The 18,066-nt window shown below is 50.7% G+C and overlaps 1 protein-coding gene across 1 annotated transcript; it reads right to left on the bottom strand.

Annotated features, from left to right (window-relative positions):
* Nucleotides 1-680: 680 nt before the first annotated feature.
* On the bottom strand, nucleotides 681-15,100 carry SUMF1 (sulfatase modifying factor 1). Its single transcript, XM_040358661.1, has 10 exons — nucleotides 14,890-15,100; nucleotides 13,878-13,947; nucleotides 13,564-13,667; nucleotides 12,914-12,988; nucleotides 10,719-10,804; nucleotides 7,909-8,031; nucleotides 6,489-6,603; nucleotides 4,466-4,579; nucleotides 2,499-2,558; nucleotides 681-920 (listed from the first exon to the last, which is right to left on the bottom strand). The coding sequence occupies exons 1-10, from the start codon at nucleotides 15,067-15,069 to the stop codon at nucleotides 822-824; spliced, it is 1,026 nt and encodes a 341-aa protein (XP_040214595.1). The 5' UTR covers nucleotides 15,070-15,100; the 3' UTR covers nucleotides 681-821.
* Nucleotides 15,101-18,066: the final 2,966 nt, after the last annotated feature.

The following is an 18,066-nucleotide window of genomic DNA, read 5'->3' as shown; positions in this document are numbered from 1 at the left end:
AAGTAAACTCAACGATTTAATAGTTTCCAAAGACAGTCTCACTGGCTGTGCTCTCAACCAAACTGTTACACCATCCAATGGCCGGTGTCATAACTGATCACATGTGCAGCAACATGGCAGCTGAAGATTAAACAGAGGCCAATGGCAGCTTCCTTGGCTAAAAATGATAGGTGGGTTTACTTCCACTTTAAGTTAAGCTTTGACAATAAAACCTGGAAGCCGATTGGCTCCCATGCACAGCTGCACCAGATTTTGCACTCTGCAGTTTTGGTAAATCTCCCCCCATTGTATCTTCCTGATGTGTCTTAATGAAGCATTACGTGGCTGAACTCAGAATGGAGCCAGGCTAGCTTGGATTCGGGGGGAGGACCAATGCAGAACGAAGCCATCGGGGGGCCCCAACACTGGCAGCTTTTCCAGATCCCACTTTGATCAAAAAATCTGCACCATATAGCGCCCCCTCTGCTTTTCTGGTGAAATCTGGTATTGCAGCATGACCTGAATTGTGTGTTACGGTTGCAAAGCTGGGTGGAGATCCCGACGTCTGTGGGGTCTGGAGACGTCTGTTTGGACCCCCCTGTGTACTGTACAGTCGCCCTACGGGTGAGACCCTGAGCCTGATAATTCACATGGTACATCGCTGTGGTACGAGTCTACGGAATGTAAGAAAATGGCCACAATTGCAGCTTCATGATTGGTTAATTTCTGATTGGCTGACACACATAATGATTGTAAATCTTCAAGTCTGTGATGGGACTTTCCACACGGGGGTGTCCCGGCCTGTGATTGGCTTCGGTGCTGCTGCTGCCGCTTCGGCCGGGCTAGTTGGCGTCTGCAGCGCAACGGAAGCCGAGATTGGAGGCGGAGCTGTCCGGGGTGTTCTGGCTGCGAGCCGCACATCGGTACCTATAGCAATAAGACTGAGAGGAGGAAGAGGAGAGGATCAGGAGATCGAATGATCTGCGCGATTTTGTGGCTACAAACAGTTCACAGGAGCCGATCGCATGCGGTACGGAGGGGTCAGGACACATTTTGCTTAATTAATCGCAGAGAGAGTCAAGAGTAAGGTCACCTTACGGATTTTCTGTGAAGATGAACTTACCCTTTAAAGAGGAGCTCCGCCTAAAAAAAAAAATATTAAAAGCGAGCCGCTACAAATCCTGCAGCTGCTGACTTAATAAAAGGACACTTTCCTGTCCAGGGCGCCCCCGCGATGCCGGCAGCCGATGCCGCCGCCATCCTGGGTGAGGGAATCAGGAAGTGAAGCATTGCGGCTTTACTTCCCGGTTCCCTACTGCGCATGCGCAAGCCGCGCTGCGGGTCCCAACTGGTCCCCGATGTCTCCTGGGACCTGTGTATTGCCCAGAAGACCGCTTGACCCTCGTAGGAGTCTCTGCCCGGAAGTGGGTGCAAATACCTGTCTACCCCAAGTCCTTATATATATATATAAATAAATAAAAAAAACGTCCCCCAGTGCCACTGCCATAGTGCAAGAAAAAAAAAAAAAAAGGGAGGAGAGGTCTGCACCGGACGCTGGCTCCCGCTGTCTGACCGCTCCACCCCCTCCCGCCACTAAATAAACTGAGTAGGGCCACCAGGTGACATCACCAGGCGACCCCGCCCCTCCCTTGTTTCATCATCAACCAGGGCATGCTTGGTGATATCTGCATACAGAACCTTCTGTTATTGGAGGAAACACGGGTCACATGACCTCCTGGCTTAAAGCGGGGGTTCACCCTAAAACATCGATATACAGTTACATCCAGCATACTGCTGACATCAACAGTATGCTGGATTTTTATTTATTTTTTCAGCTGTACTTACATTTTTTGAGCTCTATTCACCCGGCTTCCGGGTTCTCGCTCCCCCGGGGAGTAGGCGTTCCTAAGACGAGGCATAGATGATTGACGTGCGGGTAAAGCGCGTCATCGCCTTCCGAAAATATCCGAGGGGGACTCTGCACTTTACAGCCTATGCACAGTCAGGTCTACACGGCAGACGCAGGCGCCGTAAAGAGCAGAGTCCCCGTCGGATATTTTCGGAAGGCGATGACTCGGTTCACCCGCACGTCAATCGTCTCCTGGGAGGATCAACACTCACTCCCAGGAGACATTGCGCAGAGCTCCCCGTCGGGGAAAAGAAGCGACACGCCCACTTCCCGCAAGGAAGAAGACCCGGAAGTGAGGCTGAAGACAGGTAAGTGTACACATTAAAAAAATGACAACGCTACGAGCCTTTATTAAGGCTGGAGATAGGTTAGGTAAAGAGTTAATTTTGAGGGTGAACCTCCGCTTTAAGTTTTGCTTGCTATAAAGTCCCAAAAAAAATAAAAATAATAATCTGTAGAGCGCAGCGCTGTGCATTATAAATGTGCAGGATTCCCCCCCCCCCCCCCAGTATTATGGCCGTGGGGGGGGGGGGGGAGTAAATCAGCTACTAAATGTTTTAGGCCTGAAGAGCTTACAGTTCTACATTCATGTAGATGGATTGGCGCTCACCTTGTGGCACATGTATGATCCGCCCTTCTTCACTCGGTCCTTCCCGGAGATCGGACCTTTCTACACATAGAAAGAAGGAAAAGAATCAGAACCAGGTCAGCTGTCGTACCTCTACACCCCCCCCCCCCCAAACCAAGAGTAATCTTTATTTTTTATGCATAGCAATACTAAACAGGAGCAGAGAGATGCACCATGGGACAGAAATTCCTCCATTCACTGCGACTGCATTACGCCTGACCCTGACCCACTGTGGCTGCATTACGCCTGACCCTGACCCACATCTGTTTACAGTGGAAATTGATCTCCAATATTATGTAAATGTCCCCCCCCCCCCCGTATCAAAACATGATCAGTGGACGCCACATCCCCGGGTATTAGAAATATGGAAATTTCCAGAGTGGGATTTCAAACAGCAACAAAATGGTGCAATTCTTCAAACAATGACTATTTTAGTCTCTGAACAATTGCGCGGTTCATCTTATGTTGGGAGACGCCCTTTGAACTTGTTTGCTATTCTGTGTCTATATCACAACATTTTTGCCTTGTTTTCTTTACTCATTAGATAAGTTGTTGAATGCGAATTCTCCTGTACAAATATTCCCTGACAAAGGGCTTGATCCTGAAACGCGTCGGTTACCGAAGATTGTTCTCGGGTTACTGGAAAGTAATTGGACAATAAATGTGCAATATTGTAATGTCTGCAATGACTGTTATTTGCTCTGATTTTATAGATCATGACATGTGTGAGTGATCATATTTTATATGTATCAATAAATAGCGGTTTTACATAATTGTGGTGGTGGTGTTGTTGCCATTTAAAATCCCACTAGGGGGGGATTTCCATTTTTCTCTTCAGTAATAAAAATGTCTTTATCCCCTTGACCCACCGGAAGGTTTTACCCCCCTCCCCTCCTAATTTAATTGTATGGTCATGTAACACCTGTGCAAGAGAGAAGGGGAGGAGCCGATGCACCTGTGCAAGAGAAAAGGGGAGGAGTGGCTACACCTGTGCAAGAGAAAAGGGGAGGAGCGGCTACACTTGTGCAAGAGTGAAGGGGAGGAGTCACTGCACCTGTGCAAGAGAGAAGGGGAGGAGCCGCTACACCTGTGCAAGAGAGAAGGGGAGGAGCCGCTACACCTGTGCAAGAGAGAAGGGGAGGAGCCGCTACACCTGCGCAAGAGAAAGGGTGAGGAGCTGCTAGACCTGTGCAAGAGAAAAGGGGAGGAGCTGTTACACCTGTGCAAGAGAAAAGGGGAGGAGCTGCTACACCTGTGCAAGAGAAAAGGGGAGGAGCCGCTACACCTGTGCAAGAGAGAAGGGGAGGAACCGCTACACCTGTGCAAGAAAAAAGGGGGAGGAGCCGCTACACCTGTGCAAGAAAAAAGGGGGAGGAGCCGCTACACCTGTGCAAGAAAAAAGGGGGAGGAGCCGCTACACCTGTGCAAGAAAAAAGGGGAGGATCCGCTACACCTGTGCAAGAAAAAAGGGGAGGAGCCGCTACACCTGTGCAAGAGAAAAGGGGAGGAGCCTCTACACCTGTGCAAGAGAAAAGGGGAGGAGCCTCTACACCTGTGCAAGAGAGAAGGGGAGGAGCGGTTACACCTGTGCAAGAAAAAAGGTGAGGAGCCGCTACACTTGTGCAAAAGAAAAGGGGAGGAGCCTCTACACCTGTGCAAGAGAGAAGGGGAGGAGCCGCTACACTTGTGCAAAAGAAGAAGGGAGGAGCCGCTTCACCTGTGCAAGAGAGAAGGGGAGGAGCCATACAGAGGATTTAAAAATAAATTCCCCAAACGATCAGTTTCCCTGGTGGGAAAGGTTCACTTGTCTCTGTGAGGAGGGGAAGTGAATAGAGCAGGAGAGGTTCATAGAGACACTCAGAGATCGCTGCCAGAAGGAGCCGAGTACAACATGTGACCACCGAGCGGCTGGATGGGAACACGGCAGGGGGACCTCACACACAACTCACCGGGTTCCGAGCTTCATCGGCCGAGTGCTGGGTGGTCCACCAATCTGCCGTCCATTCCCAGGCGTTTCCCACCATATTGTAAAGTCCAAAACCATTGGGGGGGAAAGCGGTGACCTGCGGAGAGGAGAAAATCCGACACTCAGAACTCCGGGGGGAGACTTCCAGACATTGCGGAATACATGACCTCTATATGTAGAACGAATCATCCCAGTGTGCCCCCCCAACACCTGTGCGATCCGATTCCAGTGCGGGGGGTAGTCCCTGCACATCCAATGCAAGTTCAGCCACACAACTCTGTCTGAACTCGCATTGCGCAGACATTGCATGTGATCGGTCTGTCCCCCCACAAGTGTGATCCCGGGCTTAATGTAAATGTGTGCCGAGAAGACGCCATTTATTATCACAGAGAGGTTTGGATCCTTTTCATATCCTAATGATACCAGAAATCCCCCCAATGTCTCTGATGAAGAGTCCCCACCCCCCCCACGGAATGTTTGGCCTTGGATAGGAGGTGATGATGGGGGAGGGGTACAGTTGTGATGAAGAGTCCCCCCCCCTGGAATGTTTGGCCTTGGATAGAAGGTGATGATGAGGGAGGGGTATGTATTGGGAGGGGGGGGGGGGTATGTATTGGGAGGGGGTGATGATGGGGGGAAGGCTATGTATTGGGGGGTGATGATGGGGGAGGGGTACAGTTGTTATGAAGAGTCCCCCCCCCCCCCCGGAATGTTTGGTTTTTGGTACAGACACACACAAAGGTTACAAAGCCATCTAAAAAGAAGTTTACTGCGCCAATGTGACAGAAAAGCCCGGTTACAACATGACAACTCCTCCACACGCCTCACCGGGCTTTTTTGTGGCTCAGTCTTCTTTCTGACCGCGCCGATCATTTTTGTTACAATAACGTCATTGTGCTCCTTCAAACAACCCCATCGTCTTTTTCCAGAGCAGCCTGGAGGTGACCCTGTGGGGGGTTTTCTTTGTATCCCGAAGAATTCTTCTGGCAGTTGTGGACGAAATCTTTCTTGGTCTACCCGACCTCGGCTCGGTATTAGGAGATCCCCGAACCTTCCACTTCTTAATAAGTGACTGAACAGTACTGAGCGGTGTATTCATTGCTTTGTATCTTTATATGAAATATACTTTAACATGAAGTCTCATTACCTTGTTACGCAGGTCTTTTGACAGTTCTTTTCTGTCTCCATGGCTCAGTATCTGGCCTGTTCATCCATGTGAGAGAACAAACTCCTTCACTATTTATACACCGACACTAATTGTAATGTAGAAAGCCACAAATGTGGGAAATTTCCCTTTTCCGGGAGTTCCACCATGCAGATCATTTCCGTTCCACATTATTATCGTATTGTTTATTTGTCGCGGTATCTTTCCACATTATTATCGTATTGTTTATCGCTGTATCTTTCCACATTATTATCGCATTGTTTATTTCTCGCGGTATCTTTCCACATTATTATCGCATTGTTTATTTCTCGCGGTATCTTTCCACATTATTATCGCATTGTTTATTTCTCGCGGTATCTTTCCACATTATTATCGCATTGTTTATTTCTCGCGGTATCTTTCCACATTATTATCGTATTGTTTCTTTGTCGCGGTATCTTTCTACATTATTATCGTATGGTTTATTTATCGCGGTATCTTTCTACATTATTATCGTATGGTTTATTTATCGCGGTATCTTTCTACATTATTATCGTATGGTTTATTTATCGCGGTATCTTTCTACATTATTATCGTATTGTTTATCGCGGTATCTTTCCACATTATTATCGTATTATTTATCGCGGTATCTTTCTACATTATTATCGTATTGTTTCTTTGTCGCGGTATCTTTCTACATTATTATCGTATGGTTTATTTATCGCGGTATCTTTCCACATTATTATCGTATTATTTATCGCAGTATCTTTCTACATTATTATCGTATTGTTTATCGCGGTATCTTTCCACATTATTATTATTGTTTCTCAGCACAGCTGTATATGAAGTTGGGGGAACTTACAGGCGAAGTCTTCACATATCCGTCCTCTCCGGTGTTGGTGGTCGGAAAGTCGCCCTGCCAGAGGTTGGCGTGGTGCTGCCCCTTCGGCTCCAGCTTGTTCCCCCAGGGGAAGAGTCTTGGAGAGAAAAAAAGACAATGAGAAGTTGGGAAGAATTCAAATAAAGACAGTTTTAATAAAATAAATGTAATCAAGTAATTGTAAAAAACGGTCTGAGCTTTCATTTCTTTTTTGACACTTTTTTTAGTGAATAAATACAATGTACCCCACTATACTCATTCACAAGGGGGGGGGGCATGATTCTGGGGGCCCTTTATTAAAGGAGAATAGCAGAATCCGATAAGCCCCCCCGCTTGCAGACCACCAACCCAGGGTTTTCGGGATAGGGGCCTTGTCCACATCAATACCGGGAAAGGTTCTTTGGGGAGGGGGAGCAGAGCCCTCCCCCCCCCCTCGCCCCAAATCACCCCTGCATGTTGGGGGAAGTTACACCTACAGGTAAGCCTAGATTAAGGCTCACCTGTGGTGACCTAAACGGATATCTCGGAGATATCTGCAAGTTCCCAGAGCGCCGCTGCCTTTTGGGAATGCGCCGTCTTGAAAGGGGACCCGGCCATTGATGGGGATTTTCTGGTAATAAATAAATGGAATTAGTAACGATTTCTGTAATCAGACGCTTCTCTGCGTCTCTTCCTGTAATAAGCGGGGGAGGGGTTTCTATATTTAGGCCGAACGTGAAGTGGAACATCCTGTAAAGGACACAGAGAGGTTTTATGATAATCGGCTGCCGGAATGATGGAACGTTCCTCCCAGACACTTCACCGGAGAGTCACACCAAGGACACCAGAGAGTGCGCCGCCTGACCACTCCCCTCCTCCACTATACTGACCCGGGATATAGTGCCCCATCATTGGTGTCAGTGGGGGGGGGGTGTGCCCCATCATTGGTGTCAGTGGGGGGGGGTGCCCCATCATTGGTGTCAGTGGGGGGGAATAGTGCCCCATCATTGGTGTCAGTGGGGGAGGGGTGGTGCCCCATCATTGGTGTCAGTGGGGGATGCCCCATCATTGGTGTCAGTGGGGGGGGTGCCCCATCATTGGTGTCAGTGGGGGATGCCCCATCATTGGTGTCAGTGGGGGGGGGTGCCTCATCATTGGTGTCAGTGGGGGGGGGGTGCCCCATCATTGGTGTCAGTGGGGGGGTGCCCCATCATTGGTGTCAGTGGGGGGGGTTTCAGGAATCGGTTCTTTGGTTGGACTGGTATCATGGAGGATTCTGGGAGAGATCTCTCCATCGCTGGATTACATGTATTGGTGGTCAGGAACAACATGTAAAGTTTGTCCCCGGGGTTGAGCTGTAGTTTTGCTGCAGGCGGTGTGGCCCGAGTCCCCGGGGGAAGTGTAGAGAGGACGGCGCCCTCACCTGTTCTCCAGGCCGCCCCGGCAGGCGTATTCCCACTCCGCTTCGCTCGGAAGGCGTTTCCCGGCCCAGGAGCAGAAAGCGACGGCGTCGTTCCAGGAGACGTGAAGAACCGGATGATCCAATCTGTGGGAGATACAAGAGAAGCGATTATCCCGGATCGTGGGCTGGCCCTGCCCACTTCTGAAAAGCAGCCAATGAGGGAAGAGAAAGCGGGGGAGATCATCATTAACACACTGCTAAATAACCCGATGGGGGCAAAATTCAGGAGGCTTCATGTTAAAGTATATTTCATACATTATCACTGAGGGCTGTTCATTTGGCGGGACATCTTAAGAGGCGGGGCCATCCGGAAATGTCTCCTCCTCCTTCTACAAAGTTACAATGTACAGTCTGATCACTGGGGGAGGGGAGACTGAGGAAATGCCTTTTCTTGCCTGCAGTAGACTGATCTCAGCCCAGGCGGAGTCCCTGTGTATAGCTCTATAATGTCGGAGATTTTCATACAGATAATGACAGGTTCTCTTTAAACTATAACAAATGTAAAAAGCGCTGACATGGCGGATCCCCGGGAGGACAATGAATCTCGTTGATGCGGCGCCCCCCCCCCCCCCCCCCATTCCTGCCTCCTCCTCCTCATGTGCTGAACGTTCGTCTCTTCGCTCCGATCATTGAAATCACAATAATCTCTCCTAAATTTAGCCGCGGCGCGGCCTGTCACCCGGCGTTAGTCACAGAGAGCGCGGGAAACGAGGAACTTCCATGAGAGCGAGAAGATAAAACGCTACAATGATAGAGAACATTCCGTGTCCGGAGAATTCCCCCATATACAGGGGGGGAGGGGGGAACGATCGTCTCCCCCTCCCCCCCTCTACATACCCGGAACTGACTTACCTTTCCAATGAATGAAAGGGGCGGAGCCAGGGGCAATCAGGCGGCGGAGGAAAGGGCTCCAAACCTTCTGAACAAAGGGGCCAGTTTTCTGTCCTTCAGACTTCAGGGGGCCGGAATGCGACCAATGGGAGAGGAAATGGCATCAGTGGGAGTGACCATTGCCCCATTGTTGGTGTCAACGGGAGGAACTGTGACCCTTTCGTTGGGTGTCAGTGAATGAAATCTTCCCCCAAGGGCCGGGGAAAAGCAACGGGGACACTAGTTGTGGGATTCCCTCACTTTGGAGGAATTTCTTCTCACTTCCTGCTTCGACCATAAAACAGGAAGTGAAGGGAAACCTTCCCCAATGGGGACACTGGTTCTGGAGACGCCCTGAGTTTCCCTTCACTTCCTGTTGTGTCTATGGGACAGGAAGTGAAGTGACACCTCCCCCAATGGGGACACTAGATCTGGTGACGTCCTGGGATTCTCCTTTCACTTCCTGTTGTGTCTATGGGACAGGAAGTGAATGGAAACCTCCCCCAATGGGCACACTAGTCCTGGGATTCTCCTCTCACTACCTGTTGTGTCTAAATGGGACAGGAAGTGAAGGGACGCCTCCCCCAATGGGCACACTAGTTCTGGGATTCCCTCACTTTGGATGGACTTCCTCTCACTTCCTGTTGTTTCTCTGGGACAGGAAGTCCCAGAGACACAACCTCCCCCAATAGGGACACTAGTTCTGGTGACGCCCCAGAATACCATCTCACTTCCTGTTGTGTTTATGGGACAAAAAGAGAATGTAAACCTCCCCTAATGGGGACACTAGTTCTGGTGACACCCCAGGATTCCCTCAGTTTGCAGGGATTTCATCTTACTTCCTGTTGTGTCTCTGGGACAGGAAGTAATGGGAGGAAACATCCTCCAATGGGCACACTAGTTCTAGTGACATCCAAAGATTCCCTCACTATTGAAGGATTTCCTTTCACTTCCTGTTGTGTCTATGGGATAGGAAGTGAAAGGAAATCTCCAATGGGGACACTAGTTCTGGGATTCCCTCACTTTGTATGGCTTTCCCCTCACTTCCTGTTGTGTCTATGGGACAGGAAGTAAAGGGACACTTCCCCAAAGGGGGACACTAGTTCTGGTGACGCCCCGGAATTCCCTCAGTTTGCGGGGATTTCATCTCACTTCCTGTTGTGTCTCTGGGACAGGAAGTCCCAGAGACACAACCTCCCCCAATAGGGACACTAGTTCTGGTGACATTTTGGAATACCATCTCACTTCCTGTTGTGTATATGGACCAGGAAATGTGTGGAAACCTCCCCCAATGGGGACACTAGTTCTGGTGACACCCTGGGATTCACTCAGTTTGCGGGGATTTCATTTCACTTCCTGTTGTGTCTCTGGGACAGGAAGTCCCAGAGACACAACCTCCCCCAATGGGGACACTAGTTCTGGTGACACCCCTGGGAATACCATCTCACTTCCTGTTGTGTCTATGAGACAGGAAGTCATGGGAGGCAACCTCTTCCAATGGGGACACTAGTTCTGGTGACACCCCGGGTTCCCACACTTTTGAAGGATTTCCCCTCACTTCCTGTTGTGTCTATGGGAAAGGAAGTGAAAGAAAATCTCCCCCCAATGGGGACACTGGGGAGAGATTCCCTCACTTTGCAGAAATTTTCCCTCACTTCCTGTTGTAGATTAGGACAGGAAGTGAATTCCCCCCAATGGGGACACTGGGAAGAGATTCCCTCACTTTGCAGAAATTCTCTCACTTCCTGTTGTAGATTAGGACAGGAAGTGAAGGGAATTCCCCCCAATGGGGACACCTGACAGTGAATAGAACTCTCCCTTATTCTGTCCAAAAAATATTTTTACTTCGATGAACTATTTTGGTTTCCCATCCCCCCCCCGGTTGTACTCCTCTACAGTACCTGTGGGGGGCGATGTCGGAGTCGGGCCCCTCCGGATGCCTCCAGTCCGCTCCTTTCACCGGCAGCCACCAGGGGGCAGCAGCGACCTGAAGAAAAAAAAGGAAAGTATCCGGTGACACAAAAGGCGGCGCTGTCTCTGCGAATCTCCTCCGCCGCTCCTCTGAGGCGTGAAAAGAGCGGCGCAATCTCCTCCACATCTGCCCTGCGGACATCAGAAAAGACGCTGCGCCGCCGCCACATCCCCCCGCGGACAATCTGCTCCGGGAAATCAGAAAAGACGCCGCGACGCACCGCCATTGTCTCCTGCCTCCCAGCACAGGGACTTCACGAGCGCCCGGCGGCGTGAGAACACGGACCTTTTTTTCGGGGGGGGGGGGGGAACACTTTCTGTGTCATGTCAATTGTGTCATGTGTTAAAAATTGCAGTAAAGAGAGAGCGCCCGCCCCCCCCTTCCCCTCCCCCGGGAGGGCGCACTTATAATTGCCCTTCATCTAATTAGCACAAATAATAATTAGCCGAGGGACGCAGCGCCCCCCGAGGAAAGGCGCAGCTCATCCGAATTCAAGCACCGGCGGGGGATGGGCGGCAAGGAAAACTTCACCTTAAAGCGGAACTCCCCCCCCCCATAAAATACAAAAGAGATCCTGTCCATCCAGGCCTGAGATCTGCACAGCTCTGCCGCACAGCACAGGCAGGAGACCCGAGACTTATTTTCTGCTCTTCAGTAACACTGACGGGTCTCGTCCCTCCCCCAGTCGGTGACTGGACAGTGAAAGGAGAAGCGGCAGACTGATGAGCTCATCTCTCTGCTCTCTTCTCCAATCAGCACATCAGACTGGCTCCTCGTGCTGCTTCTCCCTCTCCCAGTCTGAGCTCTGCTGAGCTAAATTCCGGTCCGTACAGTTTTCTGTGGTGGGTGGAGCCTGGTGGCCCCTCCCACAACTCTGTTCTCTCTCCTATGACCGGGACACAACGCATCCCCTCCTCCGACCGGGACACAACGCATCCCCTCCTCCGACCGGGACACAACGCATCCCCTCCTCCGACCGGGACACAACGCATCCCCTCCTCCGACCGGGACACAACGCATCCCCTCCTCCGACCGGGACACAACGCGTCCCCTCCTCCACCCGGGACACAACGCGTCCCCTCCTCCACCCGGGACACAACGCGTCCCCTCCTCCACCCGGGACACAACGCATCCCCTCCTCCACCCGGGACACAACGCGTCCCCTCCTCCACCCGGGACACAACGCATCCCCTCCTCCGACCGGGACACAACGCATCCCCTCCTCCGACCGGGACACAACGCATCCCCTCCTCCGACCGGGACACAACGCGTCCCCTCCTCCACCCGGGACACAACGCGTCCCCTCCTCCACCCGGGACACAACGCGTCCCCTCCTCCACCCGGGACACAACGCGTCCCCTCCTCCACCCGGGACACAACGCGTCCCCTCCTCCCCCCGGGACACAACGCGTCCCCTCCTCCACCCGGGACACAACGCGTCCCCTCCTCCACCCGGGACACAACGCGTCCCCTCCTCCACCCGGGACACAACGCGTCCCCTCCTCCACCCGGGACACAACGCATCCCCTCCTCCGACCGGGACACAACGCATCCCCTCCTCCGACCGGGACACAACGCGTCCCCTCCTCCACCCGGGACACAACGCGTCCCCTCCTCCACCCGGGACACAACGCGTCCCCTCCTCCACCCGGGACACAACGCATCCCCTCCTCCGACCGGGACACAACGCATCCCCTCCTCCGACCGGGACACAACGCGTCCCCTCCTCCACCCGGGACACAACGCGTCCCCTCCTCCACCCGGGACACAACGCGTCCCCTCCTCCACCCGGGACACAACGCATCCCCTCCTCCGACACAACGCATCCTATATACAGTATATATATATATATTTTGTCTCCATGGTCGGGGGATGGAAGGATTGCGGCGCTGCGCAGAGTCTGTACCGGGAGACGGACGATGGAGAAACTCTCCAAGTCACACCTCTTCCTCAGAATACATGGGGGAGATGATCAGAGACTGCAGACATGATACAGGAGATGATCAGAGACTGCAGATATGATTGGTTGTTATTGGTGACAATGTAACATTCTCTGCTCCAGTGATAATGAGGATTGGGACGGGCAGAGCGCCCCCCGGGACCCCCGACTTGTATCTCACTTACCGCCTGATCGATCCCGCTCTTCACTTTCTCACTCAGCAGTCCTTCAAATACAAAGGAGTCCCCGAAGGTCTCTGCCTGGAAATAAGAGGACAGGGGTCACCTCTCTGTACCCAATCACTGATAAGGCCCGCCCCCCATGGGAGGGCCACGGACCCACATTCCATCCCTTCATACATATCAGAGAGGAAACCCACCTCACCCAGACACATTCATCACACACCTACTGAAATCTAAAATCAGGCTTGCAGGGGTCTGTGATGGGGGGAGGGGAGGCGGACCACCAATATATCTAAGAGGGATTTTATCCGGCAACAAAAAGAAATCTCATACATGAAACCCAAAGTCCTTCTCTATATATAAAATAGAGTGCGATTCCCATCAGGGGTTTGATATTGCTGCATGTCTTCTGGAGCTTGTGTGGCCCCGCCCACTAATGCTGGCATTGGCCGCCGAGCCTCGCATTACACAGGAGGGTGCCGAGTGGGCGGAGCTCAGACAGTTAAGTGTCAGAATGGTGCACTGACTGATCGGGGGGGGGGGCCTCCGAGTGTTTGTCATCAGGTGGGACATCGCTATAGGTACCGGGGGGGGGGTCACCTGGGGTCACCGACAGTCTACAACCCGAGGGTCACATGATGATCGGCACTCACCTCGGTCACATGACCGCTGTCCTCCACAAACCGGGAGAATTCCGCATTGCTGACCTCATACATGTCCATATAAAAGGAATCGATGTGAACCCGCCGGGCCGGCCCCTCCCCATCCGGAGGGATCCCGGGGTCATCCGTCCCCATAGAGAACGCCCCCGAGGGGAGCAAAACCATCTACGAGAAAGAGACACATTGAATACAATCATATCCCCCAACAGTCCCTACTCCTCCCTCCCCCCACAACAGTCCCTACTCCTCCCTCCCCCCACAACAGTCCCTACTCCTCCCTCCTCCCACTACAGTCCCTCCTCCACCCTCCCCATCCGGAGGGATCCCGGGGTCATCCGTCCCCATAGAGAACGCCCCCGAGGGGAGCAAAACCATCTACGAGGAATCACAAGAGACACATTGTATTCTGCCCGAGACCAATCATGTCCCCCAACAGTCCCCCTCCTCCTCCCTTCCCCCACTACAGTCCCTACTCCTCCCTCCCCCACTACAGTCCCTACTCCTCCCTCCTCCCACTACAGTCCCTACTCCTCCCTCCCCCACTACAGTCCCTACTCCTCCCTCCCCCACTACAGTCCCTACTCCTCCCTCTACAGTCCCTACTCCTCCCTCCTCCCACTACAGTCCCTACTCCTCCCACTACAGTCCCTCCTCCCTCCTCCCACTACATTCCCTCCTCCACCCCCCCACTACAGTCCCTCCTCCTCCCTCCCCCCCACTACAGTCCCTCCTCCTCCCCCACTACAGTCCCTCCTCCTCACTCCCCCCCACTACAGTCCCTCCCCCCACTACAGTCCCTCCTCCTCCCCCACTACAGTCCCTCCTCCTCCCTCCCCCCCACTACAGTCCCTCCCCCCACTACAGTCCCTCCTCCTCCCCCACTACAGTCCCTCCTCCTCACTCCCCCCCACTACAGTCCCTCCCCCCACTACAGTCCCTCCTCCTCCCCCACTACAGTCCCTCCTCCTCACTCCCCCCCACTACAGTCCCTCCCCCCACTACAGTCCCTCCTCCATCCCCCCACTACAGCCTCTTCTCGTCCCCCACTACAGTCCCACCTCCTCCCCCCAATACAATCCCTCCTCCTCCCCCCACCACTACAGTTTATCCTCCTCCTGCCCACTACAGTCCCTCCTCCTCCTTCACTTCCCATTGAGCTGTCCTGTTCCCTCCACCTTTAGTTCCTCTCTCTAGGACCCCCAATTCATGTTCTCCCTCCGGGGACTCCTCTGGGGAGTGTCCTGCAATGTTGGCTCCTCTGGGCCCCCAGACTCCGCCCCCCTGTCTCCTCAGTCTCCGCCCCCCAGTTGCGCTCACCCCGCCCCTCCGCTCATTGGCCTCCCGGGAGTATTTGAATGCCGTCGCCGTCTGGTGGGTGTGATCTCCGGGAGCCCCGCCCCCCCTGCTGGCCGATCCGCAGCCACAATCCGCCCCGACCGTCACCGGACCGACCAGAGAAAAGAGAGCGACCAACACAGAGACACTGCGCGCCGCCATCTTCCCCGGTCATGTGACCCCCGGGAGGAGTCAGCTGACTGAGGAGCACGTGACCCGCCGAGTACAAGTCCGGACACCTGTCACCCAATCACATCCCGTCATCTGCGTGACGTCATTACTATTCATTTAACTATTATTATTATTATTATATTACTATTATTATTATATAACTATTATTATTATTATTATTATATAACTGATATTATTATTATTATTATCATTATTATTATTATTATTATATAACTGATATTATTATATTATTATTATTATTAATATTATTATTATATAACTGATATTATTATATTATTATTATTATTAATATTATTATTATTATATAACTATTATTATTATTATATAACTGATATTGTTATTATTATTATTATTATTATCATTATTATTATTATTATTATTATTATTATCATTATTATTATTATTATATAACTGATATTATTATTATTATTATATTATTATTATTATTATTATCATTATTATTATTATTATTATATAACTGATATTATTATTATTATTATATTATTATTATTATTATTATTATTATCTTTATTATTATTAATATTATTATTATTATTATCATTATTAAATAACTGATATTAGTATTCTGTATAATGGATATTATTATATTATCCTTCCTAATAAAATTATCATCTTCCTTCTATTAACCTTTTTGCTGCCAGAGCCGCTCTTTCATCTTTCTTTTATATTTATATATATATTTATATACACACACACATCTTTAACCCCTTCCAGCCTGGGCCTGTTCTAGCATCCCTTCTACATGTAAAAATCAGAATTGTTTTTGCTAGAAAATTACATTTTATATATATATATATATATTAGCAGAGACCCTAGAGAATAAAATGGCGGTCGTTTCAATATTTTACGTCACATGGTATTTGCGCAGCATTTTTCAAATTTTTAGAAAAAAAAAAACGCTTTCATGAATATAAAACAAAAAACAAATCAGTAAAGTTGGCCCAATCTTTTTGTATAATATAAAAAAGGACGTTACGCCGAGTAAATAGATGCCGAACATGTCACGCTTTAAAATTGCGCACGCTCGTGGAATGGCTCCAAACTTCCGTACTGAAAAATCTCCATAGGTGACGTTTTTCATTTTTATAACACGTTACCAGTTTAGAGTTGCAGAGGAGGTCTAGCGCTAGAATTCTCGCTCTTGCTCTGTCATTCGCAGCGATACCTCACATGTGTGGTTTGAATGCCGGTTACATTCGCTTCTGCGTGCGAGCGCAGAGCGATGGAGCGCTTTACTTTTTTTTTTTTTTATTATTGTTTATTTAATTTTTTTGTTATTTTTACACTTTCCCTTGACATTTATTTTTTATTATTATTTTTTTTTTACACATTTTCCCTTTAATATATATATATTTTTAATCACTTTTATTCCTATTACAAGGAATCTAAACAACCCCATGTAATAAGAATGGGGCGTGACAGGTCCTCTTTATGAAGGGGGGTCATCAGCATCAGATGGGGGATGGTGGTGAATCTAATACAATGTACAGGAAACTACTAGTGCCCATCCTCCATTATACCACCCTGGACTCCCCCCACCTGCCCGCCATACTCTCACATCCCCCTCCTGCACCCCAATATTAACACCATCCCCCCACTCTGCCCCCTAGACTCCCCCACCCCTCATATTTCCACATCCTCCACTCTGGACTCCCTTCCTGCCTCCCTGGACTCCCCATCACCCACTTTGCCCACCTGGACTGCCCTAAATTTCCCCATCCTCCACTCTGCCCCCCATATTCCTCCTGCACCCCCCTCCTGCCCCCATATTTCATTCTGCCCCTCGACCCCCCCTATATATTATTCTGTCCCTTGACTCCCCTCCTTCTCCCCATATTTCATCCTGCCCCCCTCACCTGCCCTCATATTTCATCCTGCCCCCCATATTTCATTCTGCCCCCTGACCCCCTTCCTGCCCCCCATATTTCATTCTGCCTCTCGACCCCCCCCCCATATGTTATTCTGTCCCTTGACTTCCCTCCTTCTACCCATATTTCATCCTGCCCTCATATTTCATCCTGCCCCCCTCTCCTGCCCTCATATTTCATCCTGCCCCCCATATTTCATTTTGACCCTTGACTCCCCTCCTGCCCCCATATTTCATTCTGCCCCCTGACCCCCTTCCTGCCCCCCATGTTTTACTCTGCCCCCTATTTTATTCTGACCCGCTCCCCCATATTTCATCCTGACTCCCCCTCCTGCCCCTAATATTTCATTCTGCCCCCTGATCCCCCCCCCCCCAATATCGTATTCTGACCCACATCCCCTCCATATCCTGCTCTCCTCCTACCCCTATATTTACTCCTGCCCCCTATATTTCATTCTGACCCACGCCCCCCTGCTGCCCATATTTCATCCTGCCCCCTCACCCCCCTTTTGCCCCCAATATTTCATTCTGACCCCTAACTCACCTCCTGCCCTTCATATTTTATTCTGTCCTCTGACCCCCTTCTTTTATTTGCCCCCTGACCCCCCCCCCTTCTGCCCCTATATTTTATTCCGACCCGCCCCCCAATATTTCATCCTGTCTCCTACATTTCATTCTGCCCTCTGCCCCCCATATTTTATTCTGACCCATGCCCCCCATATTTTTCATTCTGCCCCCCCTCCTGCCCCCATATTTTATTTTGCCCCCTGACCCCCCTTATTTCATTCTGCCTCTCATATTTCATTATGCCCCCTGACCCCCCTCCATATTTCATTCTGCCCCCCCTATATTTCATTCTGCCCCGACTCCCATATTTTATTCTGTCCCACCCCCCCCCATATTACTTCCCCAATCCTTCATTCTGCCCCCCCCCCCCCGCTACATTTCACCCCCCCCTTCTTCTCCCATTTTACATTTCACCCCCCCCCTATTTCATTCTGCCCCTGACCCCCATATATTATTCTGCCCCTGACCCCCATATATTATTCTGCCCCTGACCCCCATATATTATTCTGCCC

Source organism: Rana temporaria, chromosome 7 (assembly GCF_905171775.1).
Source record: "Rana temporaria chromosome 7, aRanTem1.1, whole genome shotgun sequence".
Classification (NCBI taxonomy): Eukaryota; Metazoa; Chordata; class Amphibia; order Anura; family Ranidae; genus Rana; species Rana temporaria.
This window is presented reverse-complemented; position numbering and strand designations above follow the sequence as displayed.

What these genes read in the sequence shown, in the direction of transcription:
- SUMF1 (XM_040358661.1), bottom strand. Translation starts at nt 15,069, where the DNA reads ATGGCGGCGCGCAGTGTCTCTGTGTTGGTCGCTCTCTTTTCTCTGGTC. An exon ending in CGGGGCGGCCTGGAGAACAG is followed by an intron (nt 6,604 to 7,908) that starts GTGAGGGCGCCG and finishes TTTCTCTCCAAG; the next exon opens with ACTCTTCCCCTGGGGGAACA. An exon ending in GATATGTGAAGACTTCGCCT is followed by an intron (nt 4,580 to 6,488) that starts GTAAGTTCCCCC and finishes TCCTCTCCGCAG; the next exon opens with GTCACCGCTTTCCCCCCCAA.